Consider the following 12112-nt stretch of genomic DNA (forward strand, 5'->3'; position numbering starts at 1 on the left):
AAATCAAAGGAAGGTTATCCACAAAGCTTAGCTTTCACCTGGGAAAGCTGATTTCCACAGATTAATTTCTTTAGATTAGATTAGATTAGAGGCAGAACCCCTCACTCTGCTGCTCCAAACCACCAAGTGGCAGAACCCTTTCACTGGCTATGAAGATAGTCTAGAGAAAAGGAGCTCCACTATGTTAACATTTGGCTTTTGAATATACACAATGCACAACAATGAATAGTATAAAAAGAGTAAGAGAGTGAGTAGTATAAACAGTACAACTTGCTATTAACAATTCCTATACTTACTTTGAGATGAAGAAAAAAACAACATACCACAGAAGCAGACTAATCGAATATGTTTGGGAAAAGAAAAAACAAAACCAAAAACCCTAAACAGTTGGCTTTCCTGAAAAAAAAAAAACAACCAAAGAAAAAAAAAAAAAAACAACCCAAAAGCCAAAAACATCCCAACCAAACAAAAAACCCCAAATCCAACCCAAAATCAAACATAAATCCAAGTGCAGAACATTATATATTTTTAATATATATATATATAGTCAAAACAATTTGGGAGTAACTATTTGAGAAATCTTGGTCTTCAAAATAGGGCATGACTGGTTGACTCTCTGAAGGAAAAAGACCGCGTAATGAAACTCATGTTTCCAAAGAAAAAGAAGTGAAAGCTCAAAGTAATTATTAACTACAGAAACAAGCACATATTAATTCAGTTTACAGGCAAATAATCTTTAAAGCAGCCCTAAGGAACAGAAGAACTCTAGATTACTGAGGGAAATTAGACTTCAGAAAAAAGCAGCAATTTATCTCAACATGAAGAAAAGATGCCATGGCAGGGGGGAAATAGTCTATTTCAATAAAGCATCCTCAGGTGACTCTATTAGGAACTCTGAGGACCTGAACAATAAAGACATTGCAAGGCTGGGAGAGGTAGGTATGACAGGCATACAGAAAAGAACAAGATATCATTATGAAGCAAAATTAATCCCATCCAGTGAGAAATGTGTAAGGCATAATACCACATAAAAGAAGATGTATATTTCTTTGACCTCTTTTTTCTTTTTTTTAACTTTTCCATTATAAAAGAAAGAGAACCAAGAAATTTCAGAGGTTTTTACCTTTGTCCTAGACTGAACTTGTTCTTTACAGATGAGGCATTTCTTCACCCGTGGTGAGCACAAAGAACACGTGGCAATGTGGCCACATGGGCCAAACAGAGTATCTCTCTTCATGTCCGAACACACCATACATTCTTCTAAGGTTTCAGAATCATTGTTGATCATAGACGGACTTCGGGAACCAACCTGGCCACTACAAAGAAACTTTGCAGTCAAACTTTTAAGAATTAAAAAACCCACTCAATTTAAAATGCACATCAACTGGCTGCTTATACACTCCTATGCACTCGGGCATCACTGCATGATCATAAAGCAATCTGAACTGCCTTTTCCAAGAAGTGCAGCTGACACTGGAGTGCAAGGTCACACATTTGGGTAAGGCATTGTACAGAGACAGGACAGTCACACAAGTCAGGATATCGTGAATGTAAGAAGTCCGTCCCTCTGGTCCTAAGGGCTTGCTTCACTGGCAGAGAGGTGCCTGTGACTCCGATGGGCACGGTCCCCACGCGCGGCGGTGCCGGACCCCGGGCCGGAGATGCACTCCGCGCTGACCCGCAGGGGGCGCGCGTGCCCAGCCCGCCGCCGCTCCCGCCACCGGCCACCGGGGGAACCGCCAGGAATGAGGCAGGGACACACGGACACACCGACTCCGAAAGGAAATACACACCTTACTCCTTACCAGGGAACATCAATAAAAATAGCCTCTCTTTGTCAGTTTCGATTTCATTAAAGATGAGAACCATTCGTGGCAACAGGGATGGAATATAACTGACAAGGTGAATCATCTGATACTGCAGGGATCTAGTAACATGATATTTCACTGAAATTGTAATTTCTAAAGACATCAGACCTACTCCCTCGTTCTCTTTTCACAGAATCATACAGTTGTTCAGATTAACAGGTACTCAGTAGGTGACCTTCTCAAAGCAGCATCAACACTGCATTCGTATCACTTTATATTGGGCTTTGCCCATTTCAGTCACTAAAAGTTGAACGGACAGAGATTTCACAACTTCCCAGGCTAACCTTAGTTATTCTTCCAGGGATTTTCCTCCAATGCCCTTGTGAAGTTCTACCAATCCCCACCTGAAGATTGCCACCTTCCCATTCTCCCTTCCTCATACTAATATGCACTAAAGTCCTCTAAGACTTGGGTAACTTTCAATTAATGTATTTGTGAATAGCATTCAGTGTACCACAAAAACCTAAAGAATTAAAAGTAAAAAATAAACAACCACACACAAAAACCCCACCAAATCTCCAAATTTGTATGTTTGAATTAGTATTGCTGATTAAAGGCTCAACATTTTAAATAAATCAGTTAACCTGTGGAAAGCAGAGATTTGGAAAGTGTGCATTTTATGAATACAAACCTGACTTTTTCTTTGTGACATTTAGCCAATGCTTTGCAGAGACTGGGATCAGGGCAGAGATCGAGAGGCGACTGACCCTTCTTGTTACGAATGCCAAGGTCAGCCCCGTTGGCTGCCAGGAAGCAGGCAATAGATGCAGCACTCTTCTTCTCTGCTCCTTGAGTGCTAAGTCCCATTATTAACTGAAAGAAAACAAATACGTCAGCAAGAAAGATTCTCTAAACAGTTAAGAATTGTCTGGCTGAAGGAAAGCTACTTGACATGCACACATGCACATTTATGCATAAATGTGTAAGCCCAAGGAAGCATCTCTAGAACTAAAATCAAAACAATTGCTTCATTTTGAGTCAGCTATATTCAGCTTTCCTTTAAGGAACTAAAATTCAGCAAGGAAGAGTTGAACTACCGAAGCACTAAACCTCCTGCACACCTATACTCACGTGTGAAGTGGCTGTCCTTCTATGTAAGCACTGTAAAGGGCAAAGTTCCAGTGGGTATATTCAGAACACACTTCAGTATATGCTCAAACTGCTGAGTTCAGACAAAATGCTACCATCACACTTGGACTGAAAACACAGTTGAGCAGTGAAATGAATGCACATCTACTTTTAGTCCAGCAAGTGAAGAACCTGCCCAAGAAAGTAACTGAATTTCAGTCCTTCTCAACCTGGATGGGTTAAAACTCGCACTGTCCCTCTCTAACCACATAATGCTACACTGCCTTTTACAGCTGTTACTGTATCCTTGTGTTACTGCTTCACAGGGTCCACTAGAAACATTAAGAAGGCTCACTACCACAACCCAGCAAGGAGTGGATCCCCCTAATCCAGAGCATTCTGGGCCTGCTCCCAACATCTTTTTGTATTAATGCATTTTATCTGATCAAGCTTTAAGTATAACACAGACTACACATAACACAGGACTACTGGCATCAGTAAAAATCCCTCAGCAAACTATACTACACTGTATTCAAAGGAAGAGCTTTGGCAAAGCTAGGGCAGCTCCAACTCAAGGAAACCCAGTCAGATAAGGAAGCACTTTTTAAAACTTCAGTCTATACATTTTTTTTCTTAATTAGAAGTTCTTATATCAATATGTATCACTGAGGCTATAAGACTCTTGAAGGTCACTTTATGAATTCAGATACTCCTGCATTCTTCCTCATGACTAGGTAAGAACAGTACAGCTCCAAAGGCTTTATACCAGGAAAATCAGTAAGTTATGGAAACAGATTGTTTCATGGTGTTCAAATAACAGAAAATCATCATTTATCAATTGAGACCATTTTTCTGCACTTCAATTACAGCACTGACTGAAGCAAAGCAGAGATTTTATCCAGCGTCAGTCCTGGTACTTTGGACCATATTATTAATCCAGCCAAGGCAGCAGAACAACCCAGTGAAACTGATTCACTCCAAGGTTGGCAGAGTCATCATGGAACAATCATGGATGCTAGTTACAAAAACCCTATGTCCTAAAATGGCTCTGCATGCTGTACAATTTGAAAACACCATGACAATGTTGCATCCTATGACATTTCTCAGGAAGAATGCAACTTTTCAGGCACAAAGAATGAGAACACCACAAAACAACCCATGCACAAAATATTCTCCATTATGTCTCAGTGCCCTGTATGGCTGCAGCAAGCTGCCTCTGGAGGGGTCTAACCCTGAAATGCATCCACACAGGCCAGTCCCAGTCAGTGAGGGAGAAGTCTCAGTGTAATCCATGAAAACTGTATAAATATCATCTAAGTAATTGTAACTAGTGAGCTACCTTTGAATTATCCTGAACTGTCCTGACTTTCCATTAGTTTCTTTCTTTTAAGTTAGGATTTAGGCAATGGCATCACATAAAAGCATTTAAAGAGTCAAAAAGGCACCTATGTTAAAATAAATTACACAAAAAGATCCTGGGAATAATACATTTATTTAGGATAAAAAGTAGTCTAGGATAGAACAGTGCATCTGTAATAAAGCAATACAAATGACTTTCTTGTGGTGGTGGAGACTATACTTCAGAAAATTTCTCCTCCTCTCAGCTGCACAATCACCAAAATATGCTGGACAGGAAACTTAAAAAATTATTTAAAGAAATGGGGTTCACTGCTTATAGCCTTGAGCACAGAAACATTTTTCAGAATGGTACCTAAAATGAGTAGGGCTTTGTGTACTTATCAAGATTGTTCACTACATACATGTTAGAGTATCAAAAAATCAACCGAAGAAACCTGACAAAAATTGTTTCAGGTATAATATAAAATATCCTGAGTTGAAAGGAATTCACAAGGATCATCAAGTTCAATTCCTGCCCCTGCAAAGGACAGCCCCAAGATCTGCACCAGGTGCCTGAGATCAGTGTCCAAAAACTTCTTGAATTCTGGCAGGCTTGGTGCTGTGACCATCTCCCTGGGGAGCCTGCTCCAACAGACATAATGCTGGCATTCAGCAGGAACTATTAAAAAAAATTTAAAAAAAATCAATGCTAAAGAATTCATTCAATTTAGTTCCATTTATGAAGTTAATGATAACTAGTAAAAACTATTGTTTCATATTTTAAACAATGGTCAAAATAAAAAGTAACAAATCATAAAATTACAATGAGTTGCTGTCCAACCAACTCGATCAGCTATGAAAAATCCCTAAAATCCTGCAAGTGAGGTTTTTCTTTTCAGTTTATTCAACTGAAACAAAAATAGAAATAATTATTTGCTGAAGTACTATATACTATAAAGAGACACCCTACAGGCTTCAGTAGGTTGGAATCTCCAAGATAGCAGTCCAAAATAAATTAACATTTAGCCAAGCAAAAATGAGCTCTAAAATACTAAATATTTACAGAGATGTTTTGCTATCACATAGCCTAATGAAATCTGACACATTTCCTAACCTTTAAAGGAATTAATGAAGAATAATAAAAAAATCACCCAAAATAAACCCTCAATTTAAGTCACCGCATTTATGAAAAGAAAGCCTTACTGATTCCCAGACTAAATTATTAATCCTATTTATCTCCTATTATGCATCACCTGTATTTGCAATTCCACAAATTGTCCTAGTGTGTCCTTGGATAACTTCAAAGGTCCAGATGCCTGCATATATTTTCACAGCTTCGATTCTGTCTTTGCTGATGCTCAATTTTGGGCCAAAGGTAGCTTAATATTTAGAACAGTTTAATGGTAAAATCTAGTTTGTACAATTTTTTTTGCTGTCATTTAAGTAAAGGTAGCTAGGTACAGGTATTATTCTCACTTACTGTTTTTCACAAAATGATTTCAAGATAGTTTGATTTGTTGATCATCGTAAAGTGTTTTCAGGTATATTTACTCCATCTTTTACATTTCACATAAAATAAAAACAAGCAAGTTTTCGTCTCTTCTCTGACAGAACTTATCTTCTCCACACCACTTAAACCTCTTAAATTTGTCAGTTTGGCAAAAAATTTTCTCTGCAGCTAAACAAAGTGCAAAGAAATGAACAGTAGTTTGATCACACTAATAAAGGAGAGGAGGTTGATCGTGATTTTTTAAAACTTTAGAATATTTTTAGATTATCAGAGATACAGTGATGAGGGAACTTTTTTCTTTGTTTCTCATGGTATCTTTTGCCTCCACTTTGTCTTATTACTTCAATATAAATTCTTTTTTACTTACACTTTTGGTTTAAACCGAGGATACTTGTCAAATGAAACAAGAAATAAAACTTTATTTTCTAAAACATAAAATTCCTCCAAAGAGAAGTTTAAAAGGTGATGGAAAAAATCTCTGCTTCTTCTGTTAAAACCCTCAAAACTCAATACACAACTCCAGTTTCATTGTGGAGGCCATTAATAAGACTGGGCAGAGAAACCAATTTATGAAATGCTGAATCTGAGGAAAAAACTTCATCTCCCTTTCATTCATTTCCCAGTTAAACACATGAACACAAAGTATTCTAGAGAGCTCTCACAGAATCCATTTCAGATCATGGAAACAACTGAGCTGTAACCACTCTTGTCTCATTTAAAACGACAGACATTTTCTTACACATTAGTCATATTTCAAATCTCTTTCAAAGCTTATTCCAGTATATTTCCATGAGATTAAATAACCAATGTGAAAAAAAAATAAATTTGTACACTGGAATTATTGTTTTGAACAAGGACTTTATGAAAAGTTGATGTGTTTATTTTTTTCTTAATGAAATGGAAAAACAACAAAAAATGTTTCTAACTTTAAGCCTCAGTTAAAATGATAAAAAAGGTTATAGTGGTAACTAATGGTTCAGCAGATCTGAGTCACCATTATGTTGCGCATCTTTAATATCTAAAGAAAAAAGTTGTTTATTTTCCTCAATCTGCATTGCTCCATAATTTGATTTCTCTATCTCTCAGACAAACTATCAACTTCACCTCTGCATATGAGGTTCACACAGTTTTATGGGTGTGATAGTTTCTTTTCAGTAAAATATTTTAACTTTTATTACCTGCAGGCTTTTTGACTATTTCCTTACTACAGCACAATTTCTGAAATGAACTCTGTCAAAACTATACATATCAATAAACATACAAAATTAAGAATGCCTTGTTCTAACAGAATATACTTTCAGAAAGTTATAGAAGCAACTAAGCAATTAAAGCTATAAAGACATGCAAGATGCTGAATCACAGAAAACTATTTCAGTCTTATTCTGTACTGTAACACTGTTTAATTATCTCTCCGAAAAAGCTACTCTGATTTTTTGGCAGCCATACATGTTCACTATAGAAGAGAAATTTGTAGAAATATTTTTGAGCTACATAACCCTCTTTTTCTTTAAAAAAGGTAACGACTTCATGTGGAAAGCCACATATAACAATATGATTTCTGCCTACACTGCAGTTTAATGCAGAATGTCTACATAAACTTATGCTGCCAAAAACCAGTCCAACAGTACAGAACTAGACAAAGTGACAAATACACAGGGGAGGGAAAAAGAATAAATAAATGTGTTTTATTTACTGTGTTCTTTGATGGCTCCCAAGCAGTATCTACCTTGCCCACATCTTGCATGTCTTGGAGTTGGCGGAGCTGTGACAGGGTGTGGTGTCTCAGGGCCTCATGCAGGGGAGTATCCCCATCTTTATCCTGAATATCCAATTTAGCACCTGCACGAACTAAGAGCTGGAAAGAGAGAACACAAATAAAAAAAAAAAAAAAAAAAAAAAAAAAAAAAAAAAAAAAAAAACAAGAAAAAAAAATGAATAAATTTGGAGGTTAACTAATTTCAGAATACTGTGGTTTAGAATTCTCTAAGAGGTTCAAACTACTCCTATCTTGCTACAATTCACAGGTGAATTAATTTAAAATTATTTTCCATACCTGGAGACCAGCCCTCAACCAAAGCATTTATCTGTCTCAAATATCAAGCTTATTTCAGCAGAAGACTAAAGCTTGCCTGTGCTCTGAGTGCTACAAAAGACACAATTTCAGAGGATTCTTTCTTGTTCCTTAGACTTTAATTCTTACAAGACAGCCTATAAACAATGTAATGTATTGCAGCAATAGGTGCAATACTTAAGAAAGGTATATATCCTTTACTATTATTACTAGGTTTCAATGACCTCAAAAATCACCACTTTCACACCATGCTAAACTTTACAACTTAATTTACAGCGTCTTTGCATTAGCAAAGTAGTTAAGCATGTACTTCAGTTTACCCTAATTCAGGAGACATAAAAACCAATGACACTATTAAACACTCTCTCAGAACACTTCGGAAAGTAATGAACTGTAAGACTCGTCTCTAAGGCTAATTTTAGACACCCGTTCCTGTTCACATGACACAAAAGAAGCACGAGGCTGCACAGGCCCTCCTATTCCTATGGCCTTTGCATACAGCCCTTCATAACTCAATCCATCAGAACTTTCTTAAATACACTGTTGAACAAAACAAAGGAACACATGCTGACAAAAAAATATCAACTGCCCCTAAAAATTAAACCCTGCCACTGTTGCCATTCAGAAACCTGTAGGCAGCAGCTGAGGTTTTAACTTTAGTTTCTGAGCTTCTGCTACTCTGCAAAATTGAGATTAGCTGTAGAGACAAAAGGCATAACCTAAAAACAGGAATACACAAAGAGGGATCTCCCTCTCTGGAACCCACATGCTTGCAAGGAGCTCAGTTTCTGAGAACCAAAGAACCTCAGACTTCAGAACAGGCTAAAAGGAAAATAGCTTTGGAGGAATTCAAAGCCTCATTTTCAAGGAAGTATCTGCCTGCAATTATTTGCAGCTTATCATTTCCCCAAGCTTTTCTTCCACAAGTGAAACCAAGAAAACCAGCTGATTGTTGACATGGTCTAGTCTCAACTTCTTACACTCTCTAAATGGATTTACTCTGGCCACATTTCCTTTCTCATATTCATATCTTGTGTCTGCCACTAGCTCTTTACTGCTTAGAGTTTCTCCTGGAATCCAGAGTCTTTACAGAAGTTCTTAAAAAATAATTTAAAAAAAGGCAAAACACTGCCCTTTGTCATGTCAGTAAGACTTTTAAAAGAACCCTGCTACCTTTGACCACTATTCCACAAATGCCTGAGGGTACAAACCCAGCCCTGGAAGATATCCAATAGGAATTAATTTTGAAATATGGAGCCAACATGTTCTTTGCATGGCTGCATGAGCTATTTTAGGACTTCTTAAAGTTAATCCAGCTCTGAAAAATGGATACTCTACAGGGTCATTCACTTGTACATTCTCAGATATAAGCATGTCAGTCAAATACACACTCTAGTTCTTCTACATGCCTACCTTCCTGCTCATCTGCTACATTACTATTGTATTCCCAGGTACTCTGTGAATTCCAGAAGGGCACCAAGAGTTCACCAAACACAGCTGCCAAATAGCTTGCAGGATGCAAGTGGCACTGACTCTAGGAAATCATTCTTCTGGTAGCAAGCAGTTCCAGATATAGGGCCATATCATATGTTTCACTGTAATGGGATCACACCCATCAGCCCTCAGAGAGGGAGAAACCTTACGGTAAAATAACACTTAATAGAATGCAGGTCTGAAGAGGGGAGATAATTCTGTGTAGGCCTGAATAAGAGACAGTTTTTCATACAAGGTAACTCTACAAAGACAAAAAAACTAAGCCAAAGGCAAGGGCAGATCAATGTATTCACTCTGAGAGCAGTGAGTGCTCTCTCTGAGCCTCAAAAGCCCACAGCAGCAAGGCAAACAGTCACACAGGTCCTGTATGACAGCGCACACAGGCCAGAAACAGCAAGCTGTGCCAGATCCACACTTCCTGTGCTAGTAACAAAGCTTTGTTAAATTGAAGTATTAACTTTTGCAACCATGCAAACAAAAATCCAGGATAGCATTCCTTTGACCAATAAGGCACTACTGTTAACTCCTTGTAAGTCTCCCAAGCCAAGAGCAGGGAATGTTAAACACTGAGAGACTGAAAAGTAGTTAAGGTCATAAAAAGATGTTTTGTGTTACAGTTTGCAAAAGCTATGAACAAGAATAATTTCTCATACACCAAAAGGCATCAGAAATTATATTTGAAGGTCCCCTTACAGCACCACGAGATTCAGACGTAACAGCCCAACACATCCTTCCTTACTAAACAATAAGGGATGCCAGCATTGGCAACCACATGGAGGAAAACATAATGTACATGTACCAAAATTTAGAATGCCTCAAGTGGTGTTCATATTGCCGATTGACCTTCTGTGCAAGTTGGCAGGCTTCTGAATTCACAAAATCCATCAAACAAACATGCAGTGAGTATATGTTGTCAAATAATTTTCTAAATGTTCATGAAGTATTCATATTTTAACAGCTGCCATCAGCTTTAGTCAAATGCCATTAACCATATGGCTTACTGCAAATAAGATACTTACCCTAACAATTTGTGTATGCTGTCGTTCAACAGCAAGATGAAGAGCAGTTTGCTGGTTAACATTCTGGATATCCAGGTTAGCATTGCCCTGCAAGATATTCAAAGCATTAGAGCATTATGATCCCAGAATTTATCTACAGGCAAAGCAGTCCGTTAAGACACTGACTATGATCCTGAATACAATTCCTAGTTAGGGGATTTGAGAACAGAAGTGATTAAATACTTCAATTATTCACTGTACAGATGTTAATCTGTTGAATGAAACTAGGTATCAAATTTTTCAGTCTCTCTGCACCATTAGGCCATTGTAACACTCTCAAAGGTAAGTTTGACCTTTAGAGCTCAACACGTCCTTCCCTGCTCCACTGCTCCTGCATTGCCACTGCAGGCGCAAAGGAGCCAACTATTTTCACATCAGATGATTAACCAAAGCATGACATTTAAATCCTCCTGAGAAAAGAGTGCTACCTGATGCACCAAAAGTTCAGCCACTTCCACATGATTATTGAGAGCTGCCAGATGTAATGCAGTGTAACCATCATCTTTTTTCTCATCAACAATCCACGGTCGTGGTAACTTGGATAACAACACACGCATTGCACTGAAAAAAATACACAGAGATGGCATAAACACCCCTACAATGTATACTGAATGACAACAGAACAACAACATTAATTCTCAGAACTATGTAATAGTGCCTAAAATAATTTTAATCTTTTTTCAAACAGGGAAATAAGTGAAAAGCTGTATCAACAGCTCCAAAGCAGAATAATTTAATGTTCACTTCTTTCTAGTTAAAGCACACAAACAAACCATACAATGCCTAGAACAATGTGAGGATCAAGTTTGTTTTTTAGAAGACTGCTTTCAAACAGTAAAAATCACATTAAAGAAGTATTCAAACAAATTCTAAAATGTTGATTAAATAATTTTCTCCCTCAAAATCTTTAAGAAAGGCATCCTTTATGTAAGTATTTAATGGCCAAGTTCCACTACATTAGTTATCTTTTAAATCATCAGTTTATAAATTGATGTCATGGGCTGTAACAGTTACATATAAGTTTCTGCAAAAGAAAATGGAGCAAGCACAGACAAAATGGATCTTAAGCACAGACAAAATAAATGCTAAAACTGTGAAGTACTAGTGGGATATTTTCTTAACATATAATGGTTGAATATAACATATCATGGCAGTGTCTGGTAGTCAGGGAAAAAGCAACTTGAGTACTGCAAGTATTAAAGCAGACTAAAAACCATGAAGTCCAAAGACTGAAGGTTAAGAATATTAACAACACAGCATATTAATGCTAGATAAACAAATTGCTCAATCTTGTATTCTCTGAGAAATACAGTTTTCTTAAGCTTACATATCTTAGCTTTTGGAATACGTAAGTTACCAAACTTAAACTCCTTATTGTCTTATCTTTATAAACAGCATATGCAGCTCCCTTATGACAGTTCCTTAAAGACAAACACAAAACCAGAAACCGCTACAATCCTGTGCCAAGAAACCTCTTCTGTCATCTGATGTTTCCCTACTGTTGAAGGAACATGTTATCTACAGGAGAAACAGAGCTTCTGCACAGAATTCAAACTTTTAAAATCCAAGTAATACTTGCTAATACAAGTGGAATCACTCAGCCACACAGTGTCTTGTAAGGCAGATAATGTATCTGAATTAAACAGTTCTTCATTAGACTTCTGGTATCAAAACCGTGGGATCTCAATAATCCTCAGAAATAGCC

General features: G+C 37.4%; 1 protein-coding gene across 3 annotated transcripts in view; it reads right to left on the minus strand.

Annotated features, from left to right (window-relative positions):
- The window catches only part of MIB1 (MIB E3 ubiquitin protein ligase 1), a 77298-nt gene that overhangs the window by 14882 nt on the left and 50304 nt on the right, over positions 1-12112 (minus strand). For 2 of the 3 annotated variants that reach the window (XM_056483877.1, XM_056483876.1), the window contains exons 13-17: positions 10836-10968; positions 10369-10455; positions 7478-7639; positions 2500-2681; positions 1124-1316 (exon numbers count right to left, since the gene is read on the minus strand). In XM_056483877.1, coding sequence (XP_056339852.1) covers positions 1124-1316; positions 2500-2681; positions 7478-7639; positions 10369-10455; positions 10836-10968 — 757 coding nt within the window. The remainder of the gene's footprint in view (positions 1-1123; positions 1317-2499; positions 2682-7477; positions 7640-10368; positions 10456-10835; positions 10969-12112) is intronic. The other variant, XM_056483878.1, reaches the window with a different exon arrangement.

The sequence above is a fragment of the Oenanthe melanoleuca genome, chromosome 2 (assembly GCF_029582105.1).
Source record: "Oenanthe melanoleuca isolate GR-GAL-2019-014 chromosome 2, OMel1.0, whole genome shotgun sequence".
NCBI lineage: Eukaryota > Metazoa > Chordata > Aves > Passeriformes > Muscicapidae > Oenanthe > Oenanthe melanoleuca.